Genomic DNA, 12,649 nt, shown 5'->3' with positions numbered 1-12,649 from the left:
TTTAAATACCAATAAATTATGCAATATTTCCATGTTTGTATTCTGTAGGATAAACACAATTCGTGCACTATTAACAATTACATTTTTTTGTTTTAAAATACATATTTAATTGAGTTTGAGAGATTGCATTTACTGTATAACAAAATATCCATGTTTCCCGCCATACCTCAGAGATGTATCATGGATTGTAATTGTAACAATATAAATTTTTTTACACAAATTATAAACTACTTCCTGTGCGTAAAGGTCATTGCAGGTGCTGGTTGATCTGAGGGGTGCATATATTGTACATTCTTTCTTATAAATTTTCTTAAAGTAAGCTAAATTTTTGACAATTTCATGTGGCACACTTTATTAGTGTCTATGGTGGTATGTTTATAACCTGCAGATTTTACGTATTTTAATCAAAATTTTGATAAATACATACTTATTAATATTTCCTAAATGTCCCCTGATCTTGAAATCATCATGATGTCAGCCTTCATTTTAGAAAAAAAAACTTGATTTAGGATAATACTTTAAAGAAATACTGTAAGTGGATGCTTCACCATTGTAAAAAAAAAAAAATTCTTTAAAATTAAAACATGTTATAAAGCGTCAATTTTAATGGATATAGCATACTAAACTAATTTTAAATGCATAACAATACATTTTATTATAGGAAAACAATTACAATTTCTGCCTCTCATTTGCCACCCCAATTGACGAATGACCCCTATATTTCACAGACAGGGTCACACATATTGCACTTATGTAAATAATAAGCTTATGGGTAAATTATAAAAAAAAATGTGAGTGACACTTTTTGTATATTTACCCAATTAATTGTAAGACTAAATGATTATTTAGGCAACTGGTTTTATGAATATCTGTGCCACAGCCTCTTCCTCCCTACATACTATGGGGACTAAAGCGATTTCATTCATTCTGACTTATAAACACTGTTTAAGCGTTGGATTCCTCATGCAAAACATAGGCAAAGTGTTGGACGCGTAATGGAGAATTTCTGTGCCGAGTTCACTTCGCAAGGGTTTGTACAAATTTTGGAATTTTTTTTTTTAAACATGAAAAATTCATAAGTAAAAATCTTGCTTTATTTCTTTCAAAGGCAATTTCAGTGCAGGAAGTACTGTGGAAGTCCTTATATGGGTACTTCACCTAGAATAGTGCACGCACAAACCAACCAAGAGCTAACACAAAATCAACGTCACCAGAGAAGTGTGTTGTTGTTTGTGAGCAAAATTTAAGCTTCTCGATGATGTAGTTTGTTTATCTGTGTGTGTGTTTGTTTAAAGCTGGATTTTGTTGAAATGGGTCGGTCCTATCCAAGTCATGAGTCACAGGCGGTAGGTATAACTGTCTGTGTTTTGTTGGCAATCGGCGAGTAAGTGCATATAATGCAAAAAACAGGAACATGTAGTAAATCATAAGTTATCCAGAGATAGTGGGATAATGTTATGCTTGCTCGTGACTTACTCTGCCAGCGGTTTCGCCTCGAGGGGCTCGGGTTTATTCAGAAAGATCGGGAAAGCTGATCTGTCTTTTAAAAATCTAATAAAACTAAATACTCTTCGGAGATATGAATGATGTAATACTACTCTATAGGCACTCAAGATTAACATGAGATAAGCAGAAACAGCGTGTGTTATGGGAGCGATAACATAATGCAATACAATCATTTTAATGTACAGTCAGCTACTGCAAAAATAAAACTTGTTATAATGCTTACAATCAGTCTTTAAATGCTGTGAATGAAGAAATTCTTATAAAAGTATTGCAAACACTGACCAAAATGAAATCATCCTCTATATTGAATGAGCATTTATGACGTTATATTTAGTTGGCTTCTTGGGGGGCAAAATGATTAAATCTCACATTGAGCACATGAGAGGAAAGCAGTGATAATTGTGGGCAATTCTTCAAATTGTCATAATTACTACAGCCAGAAGGGTCACCATCATAAAGTCCATTTAAAGGACAAAAAACGATTCCCTCAGGAGGAAGAGTAAGGGGTTTCTCTTCAGTTTAAAGAGGACAGCAACTCCAAACAGTGAAGAGTCGTCATCGCAGGCTGTTGATTTTCATCTCACCTTCCTGAAGGCAACAGATTAATCTTTTACATCTATGAGTTTTAGACAGGCCTTCACGCTGTGCCATGCACGGCACTGAGGAAAAATCACCATTTTACCCGATACCAATTAATGATATTGTCATTTTGGTGGTAGGGCACTGCGGGTTTGTCAAAGCATCTATGAGCATCTCTGGGACGGTAATTTGGGCCATCTGTTTCGTTGGAGAGTGCCGAGATACGGCACGCGTTTAAGCTCAATAATGTATCGTGTGACTGGCGGGCCGACATGAAGAGAACATATGTCGTATCTCAGCCCGCAGGCTGACGTTGAGGATGAGAAAAGACAGTAGTTCAAGGCAAATTCTGTCCCTGTAGAAAGACTGCCAGAACCTATATGATTCAGTGTATTGACAAATCTCCTGTGGACGATATAGAAAAGGTTTACAGTGCTCTCTTTCACCCCCCGTCGCTCTGATGGGAAAGACTGAAGTCTTCAAAAGAAGGACATGGTCTTGGGGATTAAAACCATGTGATATGTTGACTGACACCTTTCAAGACACATACTTAAGCATCCTTTTATTGAAATGATGTCAGTATATCAACATTTGCTCCGCTTTAACATTGGGTGCTTGTTTATTAGGCAAGAGATGGTAAGGTTTAATTGCAGTGTTGAGGTGAGACCGATCTGAGCTCCAATTTGACGACAGTTTGGCCTGAAGATGGATGATACGAAGATAGGCTTCTGCCATTGGAGACTACCGAAACGGACCAGAACCGTAGGTGATGAATGTTGACTCAGAAGCTCAATTTTCCCACAGGTAACCATCCCATACAAAAGCAGAAAAGATGACGGCCCTGAAGAAAAGGTTGTTGTAGTTCTCCTCATTTGGGATAAACAGGAGCGGCTGATGATACCGCTAACCTTCCAATGGAGACGCAATGAGGAGTGTGTTGTTTTTGCCATCGGTGTCAAAAATCTCAGCGGACGGCCAAGAGGGAAAAGGAATCGTGTGGCTTTTAGGAAACCTGCGGTGGGAAAACGAAAAATAACAAGTGGCATGTCTGCAAATTAGCTTTGACTGCTCAACAAGGAGCGCGTGTTGACAGGGGAGAGAACTGATCTGATTTGCTGACACCAGCAAAGGAAAAGAGAGACAAAACAAATCTAATCATCCCTTCCCATCAAGAGGAAATCCCTGCCTTCTTCTTTCTACCAAGACCCCCTTGGCTTAAATCAATTTCTAACAAACTTGATTCTGAGGCGGTAACGGGGAGAATCAACAGTAGCTTTCAATTTAATTCAGCGGCGCGCTCTGGGAGCAAGCGACTTTCATCCATCACCATCATGAGCCAGGAGCGCCGCTTTAACTCTAAACACGCATACACAAACACCCTGCGCACGGGAAAAACTCCTGTAAATACATTTCAAACATCAATCGTGTGACAAGCAGGGGAGAAGCAGACGTTTAAACTGGGGAAAGTGTCACTTTCAACAAAACATAATGTAATATACTGTTCGAAAGTTTTGATACACTGACTCTAATCTTTCTCATGATCTTAAAAATCTTTTGATCTGAAAGTATATATTTGAATGTTTAAAACTTCTTTTGTTGACCAAAATATGGCAACATGTTAATTTCTTTTATTAGAACTAAAAAAATTTAATTAAATGGATGACGGACCAAATAGTGAGAAAAAGCAGCTAATAAAAACCCCAATTAGTTGGAAAGTGTTGGTAAAACTTTACAATAAGGTTGTATTTGTAACCATGAGTCAATGTATTAGCTAAAATAAACTAACAATAAACAATACTTTATTGCAGCATTTATTATTTAAGCATTTACTATTAATAAAATTTAATCAAAAGTTGTTAATGTTATCATTGGTTAATGGACAATGAACTAACATGAACTACTGCACTCGCATTAACTAACATAAACAAATACAACCTTAATGTAAAGTGTTGCCAAATTTATTTCAATATTGTTTAAAATTGTGAGACTTCAAGAAGCTTCTTGATAAAATGTCACAAGTATAATTTTTAGGCAAATGGTGACTACACTGAGATGATAAAATTTAAGTTTTGATTTGAGTGTTAAGAAAAACCAAAGTTGAAAATATGGTTATTGACCCTTCAAAATTGTGATCATATGAAGAGTTTGGTTTCAAAACGCAATAAATCCATTTTGACTAATTTGGGTAAAATTTGTTTTCTAAAGTGACAAGATACTATTACAAACTTTCACATATCATCTTTAGGTTATAATTATATTAAAAATTCTAATCCATAATTTGATTTTCAAAGATTTATTAAAAAAACAGGTTATTTTTTCCAAATGCTATAAATCTATTGAATCAATGCATGCATTCATCTTTGCCATGTTATATTCATTTAGTTGACTATTTGTATACACTGATTAAAAAAAAAAAAATTAATGGCATTAATCAAAACACTTACTTTGTCATATTAAAAACACTGTCATTACTGCTGTCATCCTTGGGATGTTGTCGCTGAACTTTTTTGACAGTGATCAGCTGTAAAATGTTTTGGTCCTGCTGTATTTTCGTTGACTTTGAGTAAAATAATGGAACGTTTTTCATAAGATCCTCTGGGGTCAATGTGTTAGCATGACAGAAGCTTAATGCTGTCGGGAGAACAAGCAACAGCCGACATTTTCCTTTCGCCCGAGTGCCTTTCACGTAAATTACTCGATTTTGATGTCTTACGTTTCTTCCCTGTCACAAAAAAACACCACAGGTTTATCAATGCCATCACAAGTATTATTTTGTTTTTGTTTGTTAATCACAAGTACAAGTAGATGAGGAAAACTAGGATTCCGTGTGTTTTCAAAGCGCCGCCATTTTTGTTTACAATGTGTGGAATGGTGCGCTGGGATTGGTTAAGCGGATTTATTGCATTCTGCAGAAAAGGATGACTGCCGTTTGTCGTGGTTTGGAAAAAAAGGGAGAAAAGATGACAGAATAACACAGCGCATATTAGATTTTGCGTAAAATGAAGAATTTACTTTTTAATACTGACCTGATACAATACTGATTTTGGCAATAACTATATTTTTTATCGCGTTTTAGAACCAAACTCTTAATATATAGTAATTTGTGGATGGAAGTCTGTAATTTTATGTTTCTAAAGTCTTTCTCATCTTAATTTGATGTATTAATATTCTTTGTTCGTATTTTTTTCCTGTCCTTAACATTAACCTGCCAAAAGGGACAACAGATGAAATGAGCCAATATTAGTTTAATCTGCCGCATTTTACACATTTATGTATTATCAATGCGCATTGTCACATGTAAAATTAATACAAATTTATTTTAGATGCTCTTAGTCACAACATAATGGTTTCATGTGTTATTCTAGAGTTTTGATATGTTTAATATTAATAAAAAATAATTATTAATAATTTATTAATAAAATATTAATAAATTAGTGATTCTACAATTTTTAATGGTAGTGTAAAACTAGATAAAAGATTTGTTTGGATAATAAACAAAGTGGTACAATAGATTGAAAGCAGCAAATCAAGGTCTTAAGGATTCCTAGAAACTTCAAGACAGGTTTGTTGGGACTGGTTGGAGCTAAACTCTGTCGGACACCGGCCCTCCAGAAACTGAGTTTGACACCTCTGGTTTAACAGTTTTTAAGCACTGACGGATTCTGCATACAGGTAGGTCCCGAGTGTCACTAAAGTGCATTCAAACCACTGTTCTTTATTGTTTTTAAAACTAAAGGCCAGAAACAGACCTAAGGGGCAGTCACACTAGACTTTGAGCATGCAAATATTTGTCGGACGTTACGGCAAATATGGAAAGCACTTAGTCTATTTTTGCTTTCCACACTGTAAAAATATGCAGCATTTTTGTCAAATCAACATATATTTTCATGTTACTTTAACTTAAAAAAAATTCATTTAAACAATTTCCACTTGATTTTATAAGTTATGTCAACTTATCCCAAGATAAACTTAAAATAGTAGGTTGAATTGACTTGCAAAACCAAATTGTTTTAACTTTTTGCTGCATTTTTTACAGTACAGACAGGTCACAACAGTTTTCTACTGGTCACATATCTCCACGTAATACAAATTCACAGGTCAGAGGTCACCAGACTTGAACTTTGGTACACAGCCTACTTGCATTAATACCTTTGGTACACAGCCTACTTGCATTATTGCGATAACACCGCAATAATACCTTGATAGGTTTGAGCCATAAAAACAGATGTGTTGTTATTCAGCCAGCTAGCTCTAAACATCCCGTATCTAACTTCAACTAACTTGCTCAGCAATATTCTCTACGAACGATTGAGAGTAGTTCACCAGAAAGATAAAATGGCCCCTTTTCCATAATATCCGTAAAACAGTTATGCATCATTATGATTCGCACTCTGGCACATTTCTGAACACAACGTATATGAAATCGAACTTGCATAGCTGCAAGTGTCTACATTACCTTAAACAATCCAAAAGTGCCTTTTAGGCCTAAGACTGGCAGCTCGCACAGACGAACATGCTTCGGTTAAAGAAGATGATTTGCAGTGAAGGCCCTTCTGAATCGTTCCCATTCCTACTTCACTCTGGCCACGTCCCCCCCTCCGCAACTTCCCGTCATTAAGCCTCTCACTGCCTGTCCTTACAATAATCCCAGCAGTTTTTGTCAATCCACTAATAATTCAATTTAGCAGGCCCGGCACAGAGCCCCGCCATTAGTTTTGAGGACATGATTTAAGATTGATGACTTGTGCCCCTTGGGAGTCTGTTTCATGAGGTGCTGGGGGGGTGGCGGGATGGGTGGTGCGCCGGTGGCCAAGGTGCGGAGGGAGAACAGGCATGGGAGTCGAGCGAATTAAACTTTGGAATTGATTTTCTTAAAATTCGAGTTGACTAATGTGACAAGTCGCAGCTGCGAACAGCAGAGCGCCGGGTTAAAAAACCCGCGGCCTGTCTCCTCCAGGCTTCTCACAATGACACTGCGGCGCGCTGGAGAGCGATTGTGTGTTACGGGCCCTCACACGCGCGCAAACATATGCTGGCGTTCGGTCGTCAACCTGCTGTCACAGACACAAATTACAGCCAGGAGAGAGAGAGACAGATAGAGAGGAGGCAAAGAAAGAGAGACAGACCTCACATCACCACAGCGTCAGACTCGCAAGTACTGCACAGTGCTGACAAGGAATGGGTCACTGCTGTGACATTGTTGAATAATTCAAGAAAAGAAAGAAGGAACGACGGGAGAAAGAGAGAGGGAGTAGATAAGTCGAAAAGAAAAGTATAGAACACGTATGGGTGGATACTCTCCGCTTGTCGTAACACTCTGCTGTGCCATCAAAAGCAACATATTGCAGAGTCTACAAGTTACATCACTGCAATACAATACTTCAGGTCTGGTAGGTGGCATCTGCTAACATTTGCATCCATCTTGTCTTCTGAGCAGCAACATCATGACATTTTATTCTCAGGCCATTCTGAAATTAAACAAGAAATTAAAATGTTTACTTTCCTACACTGCCAGAAAAAACTGGGGCTGTACCCTTTAAAAAGTACGGCTTTGCACCTAAAGAGTTCATATTAGTACATGCTGGTACCAAATGTGTATCTGTAAAGGTGCTAAAGAATGCATTGAAATAATATGTTTAATTGTTCTTTGATTTTTACAGAGAAGGTATGTAACTTTGAGTGCAAAAAATTATTTTTACAAAATAAAATGTTTTTACTAGGGCCGGGACTTTAACGCGTTAATTAAGATTAATTAATTACACAAAAATTAACGCGTTAGACATTTTAACGCATTTTAATCGCACTTATTTTTGCACCGCGGAACGTTTCTCACTGGACGAGTTGCGCCAGACCGATTATACTGGAGCACCAACTAGCGTTCAGACAACAACAACAAACCGCAGTGAACATGAACGAAGGAGCTGATGAGACCGCTTTGGTTGGCCCCGTGGATGGGAAATTTAGTTATAAAAAACGAACGGATGGAAGTGTCGATAAGAGCATGGTTATATGCAAGATATGCCACAAGGAATTCGCATATCACCGCAGCACATCGAGCCTTAAGTATCACCTAAGTGCCAAACATATAGCAGCTAGCGTGGACGTAAGCCCGACTCCGAGTAGTTCGAGGACCCACACCCAACCCACACTCCACCAGATGACTGGTTTAAGGACCAGGGTAACTAAGTCCACGTCTGAAAAAATAACAAACGGCCTGGCTCACTGGATTGCACTCGACTGTAGACCACTTGGAGTGGTTGAAGATAAAGGCTTGCAAAAAGTACTACAGATTGCGTCGTCTGACACAACATACGAGCTGCCATGCAGAAAGACAGTGACAAAAAGAGTCCAGCACCTTTATGACACTGAAAAGGCAGATAAAGAGAATTTATTGGAGAAAGCCGAGTGTGTTGCCCTGACTGGGGATCATTGGACCTCGGTAAGCAATTCAAATTACCTCCGTGTGACGGCACACTTTATTGACGTCAAGTGGCGTCTTCACTCATTTGCCTTAACTATTCAGAAAACCACCGCTAGGCACTTTGCTGAAAACGTGGCAGAAGATTTTGAGTCTGTGGCAGAGGCATGGGAAATCACACAAAAAGTCACCACAATCGGAACAGACAGTGCCCGAACGATGATGGCTGCAATGAGACGGCTCACATTCCAACACATGCCGTGTGTTGCTCACGTGTTGCAGAGGACCATCACAGTTTGCCTTGCTGACAGCGGGTTCACAGCCACATTGGCAAAATGTCGTAAAATAGTGGGGCATTTTAAACACAGCCCCTCAAACACAGAGGAACTGCACAAGGAGCAAACACAACTAGAACAAGACGAAGAGCCACTGATACAGGATGTTTCCACAAGGTGGAATTCAACACTGTTTATGATCTCTCGTCTGCTGCGGAATCAAGAGGCTGTGAAGCTTACTCTAGCCAAACAGAAGCACAAGCTCACCATGTTAACAACAGCAGAGTGGGACAGACTGCAGAGGCTCGAGACCCTCCTTAAACCATGCAGGTAAACACCCAACCACTGTTTTTAAATTTATTGTACTGAATATCAATATCACTATGACAAAAAAAAATCAATATCACTATGACTATACTGCCCTACAAAGGCAAAAGACCTTAACTCACTAGAGTGTGAAAAATGACTTTAAAGTTTAGACTTAGTGAGTTTCAATTGTCAGTTAATTTCTTCTTTATTTTAATTTTCTCGAAAAAAACATCAAATTGACTCAAGATACTAATGCAAATAATAAAGGAAGTCTTGAATGTCTCAAAAATATCAATAAGTAATTTTTGACCAAAAACGAAGTTACTGCCTTTTGCCTTTGTAGGGCAGTATAGTATAAAGTTGCTACTGTTAGTAATCTACTATTAATTGGCACAATAATTAATCACTTTCCTAAACTATCCTCTGCAGATATGTGACTGAGCTCCTTGGGGGGGAGACTTATGTCTCGTGCTCTGTTGTGTTACCTGCTCTCCGCCACCTGACCCACATCATGGAGGTCTCAGATGATGACCCAGCCTATGTGGTGAGGTTCAAGGGTGACTTTAAAAAGGACCTGTCTCAACGCCAAGATACCCTCAATCTTGGATGGCTCAGGGTGGCTACAGCACTCGACCCCCGCTTTAAGGTATCATGTGTAATGGTCTTCTTTGTTTTTACTCTTTCTTTTTGACCCCCTTTCCCCTGCTCCCCCTCTTCCCCCCCCCCTCTTTCTATGGGAACCATGTATGAAAATTAGTTTCACCCATGTTTTACTCTGTAAATCTGTGATGTGACAATAAACCTGATTCTGATTCTAAGGACCTAAAGTGTCTACCAAGAGGAGAGCGAGAAGGGGTGTGGACCAGCATTGAGGCACTGCTGCGAATAGAACCAAACAGAGCCACTCCAGAACCCACAGAGGAGCCAGCAAGGAAAAGGAGCCTCCTACTGTTTAATTCAGACTCTGAATCAGAGGATGAAGAGAGGCACAACGTGGCTCTGGCTCGCTACAGGGCAGAGCCCACCATCAGTGAGACAGACTGCCCTCTGCAGTGGTGGTCCACTCATGAGGGAGCACATCCACAGCTTTCTGCCCTGGCTCGCAAGTATCTGGGCAGCCCTGCCACTTCTGTCCCTTGCGAGAGACTTTTCTCACAGGCAGGCAACATTGTTCAAAAAAAAAGGGCAGCCTTGAGCTCTGAAAATGTGAACAGGCTAGTGTGTCTCAGCAACTGGCTAAAAGAGAAGGAGAAGTAGTAGTCATAGATGTATCCTGAGGCCAATGGGGTTGTTGTTACTGAAATGTTGATTAAACAGTGGCCTAAGCAAATGAGAGATTTATTTTTCATCAGGATATTGGAAGAATAGGGACTGAGGTCAATCACTGGCACTTTATTATTTTATTTTAAATGGTACACTTTATGTTGAACTATGTATTATGTTGTTGGTGCAACTGGCACTTTATTATTTTATTTTAAATGGTACACTTTATGTTGAACTATGTATTATGTTGTTGGTGCAACTGGCACTTTATGTTGAACTCTTTATTGGTTTGGCCAAGTTTATTGAGAGTTGGACTGAAATTAACTTTATTTTTTAACCAGCTGTTGGTAAATCAACAAAGTCTGTTATGGCCTCTGAAGCAACAGAGAGATGTTTTCTAATAGTCAGGGGTTCCAATGTTCTGACTGAATTTACTTGAAAGTTTTGTGTTTTACTTAAAAAAACATAGTTTACAAAAGGTCTACCTACCTATAGGCTGCCTGAATTTTTGAAATGTTCTACATTTCTTTCTAAATGTGTTATTGCTACACTTAATGGCAAAAATTGCACTAGTCTGTTTGACTTGGTTGAACAAAAATAAACAATATTTTGTTGCTTAAGCTTATGTATTCAGTCATTATTCAATGGTATACAAAAACTCCATGTGAAAAAAATAACTTCTCACTGTTCTCAGGTCAAATTTTAATATGCAATTAAAATGCGATTAATTTCGATTAATTAATTACAAAGCCTCTAATTAATTAGATTAATTTTTTTAATCGAGTCCCGGCCCTAGTTTTTACATGTCCATCTACAACACTAGGATTTGTCCTTTAAATGAAATGGTCTATTTTTGAATAATAATGTTGGGCTCTGCTCTGATTGCTCTGCTCTGAGGCTCATGTCAGTAGCTCACATTAGTAGAAAGATCTTATATGTTTGAGTCTGTATCAGACGAAAATACAGATTTTGAGGAACAACCAATTGTTTGGAGATTGTTAATGAGCTAAAAAGTTAGTAAAAAAGTTAGTACTTTTTCTTTTATTTAGTTTTAAGATGTTAACGAGCAGATCCACTGGAAATTGGTTATTCTTGTCTTTGGTAGCTCCTAAAACAGCACCATGTCTGCATAAAGCATACAGGACCAGAAGCGTTCTACTATTTTTAACAGGAATGCGGAAGTAAGTTGCGCATTTACCCTATTTACAGCAGGTACAAAGTCCTTTAATTGAACCTTTAATATCTGTCTCAAACAAAACACTTGTGACTCCTGCACTAAGGGTAAAAAACACTGCTGCTGTATGTGGCGCCGCAAGAACTGACAGGTGGATGACATCAAAGTACCGCAAGAGCATTCAATAGTGATCTCCTCTGTAATATTTTTTAAATTGCAGGATTTTGATGTTTTCTGCCTCTTGGTTCTTGTTGTGCCACGTTAAGTCGAACAAGCCTGTTGTATCAGTTACTGGTTAAATCAGCGGAGCGGTCAAAAATCGGATGCGGGTCGTACCGTACGGGACATCCTGGCTAATACAGGAGAGTTGGCAACCCTAGCTGAGATTCCCTATTTTCCAGCAGTCTTTTGCATGCACAAGGTTTACATAAAAATTTGGAAACAAACACGTTGGAGGCTCACGATATGTCATTACCATGTACAGAGCTATTATTATTCATCAATGCCTAGGTAAATATCGTTTTTATTCTATGGCACCTTTAAAATATAATAGATATTTTTACAGTGTAATCCACTTAAATTATGGTTCACAATATCACCATGAGCTTAAAAACTTTCCTTTGTGGCTAATGTCACCAACTGTTCTTCTTTAATACCAGTCTTATCACACAACCGATATGTAATACACACTTTTTAATTCTCTAGTCAAATTTCCATTTTTGTCTCGCTCTACAATTTCCACTGAACCGACCATCTACGGATGCGTAATTTTTGGATCTGATTTGAACTTTGGAACTTTTGAACTCATTCCAAGGCAGGAAGGAACGTCTCAATCCAATGTTTGCTTTACTTCCAGACTACCGAGATACCTTTATCGTCTTGTTCCAAATTCTATGTGTGTGTGTGCGTGGGGAATGTGATTGGTTGAGCTCGGAAAATAAAATGGTGGTCAAGAAAGGGTCAGGATCACAAATTTATTGTAAATAAAGTTATATTTTCACTTTTTACACCTTTTGATTGCATTTCTGGAAAAAAAATATTATTGCAGTTTTCAAATATAAGATTAGTTATCACAAAGGCGCTCTCTGTTTATATTCTAAACAGAACTTCATTACGTTGCCTATG

General features: G+C 38.2%; 1 protein-coding gene across 1 annotated transcript; it reads left to right on the top strand.

Annotated features, from left to right (window-relative positions):
- Positions 1-7,814: 7,814 nt before the first annotated feature.
- Positions 7,815-11,121, top strand: LOC135747056 (E3 SUMO-protein ligase ZBED1-like). Its single transcript, XM_065265717.2, has 3 exons — positions 7,815-9,108; positions 9,517-9,733; positions 9,907-11,121. The coding sequence occupies exons 1-3, from the start codon at positions 7,994-7,996 to the stop codon at positions 10,342-10,344; spliced, it is 1,770 nt and encodes a 589-aa protein (XP_065121789.1). The 5' UTR covers positions 7,815-7,993; the 3' UTR covers positions 10,345-11,121.
- Positions 11,122-12,649: the final 1,528 nt, after the last annotated feature.

The sequence above is a fragment of the Paramisgurnus dabryanus genome, chromosome 1, assembly GCF_030506205.2.
Source record: "Paramisgurnus dabryanus chromosome 1, PD_genome_1.1, whole genome shotgun sequence".
In the NCBI taxonomy this organism is placed as follows: Eukaryota; Metazoa; Chordata; class Actinopteri; order Cypriniformes; family Cobitidae; genus Paramisgurnus; species Paramisgurnus dabryanus.
The sequence above is the reverse complement of the archived record's forward strand: the minus strand, read 5'-3'. Positions and strand labels throughout refer to the sequence as shown.

What these genes read in the sequence shown, in the direction of transcription:
- LOC135747056 (XM_065265717.2), top strand. Translation starts at nt 7,994, where the DNA reads ATGAACGAAGGAGCTGATGAGACCGCTTTGGTTGGCCCCGTGGATGGG. An exon ending in ACCCTCCTTAAACCATGCAG is followed by an intron (nt 9,109 to 9,516) that starts GTAAACACCCAA and finishes TATCCTCTGCAG; the next exon opens with ATATGTGACTGAGCTCCTTG. An exon ending in CACTCGACCCCCGCTTTAAG is followed by an intron (nt 9,734 to 9,906) that starts GTATCATGTGTA and finishes TCTGATTCTAAG; the next exon opens with GACCTAAAGTGTCTACCAAG.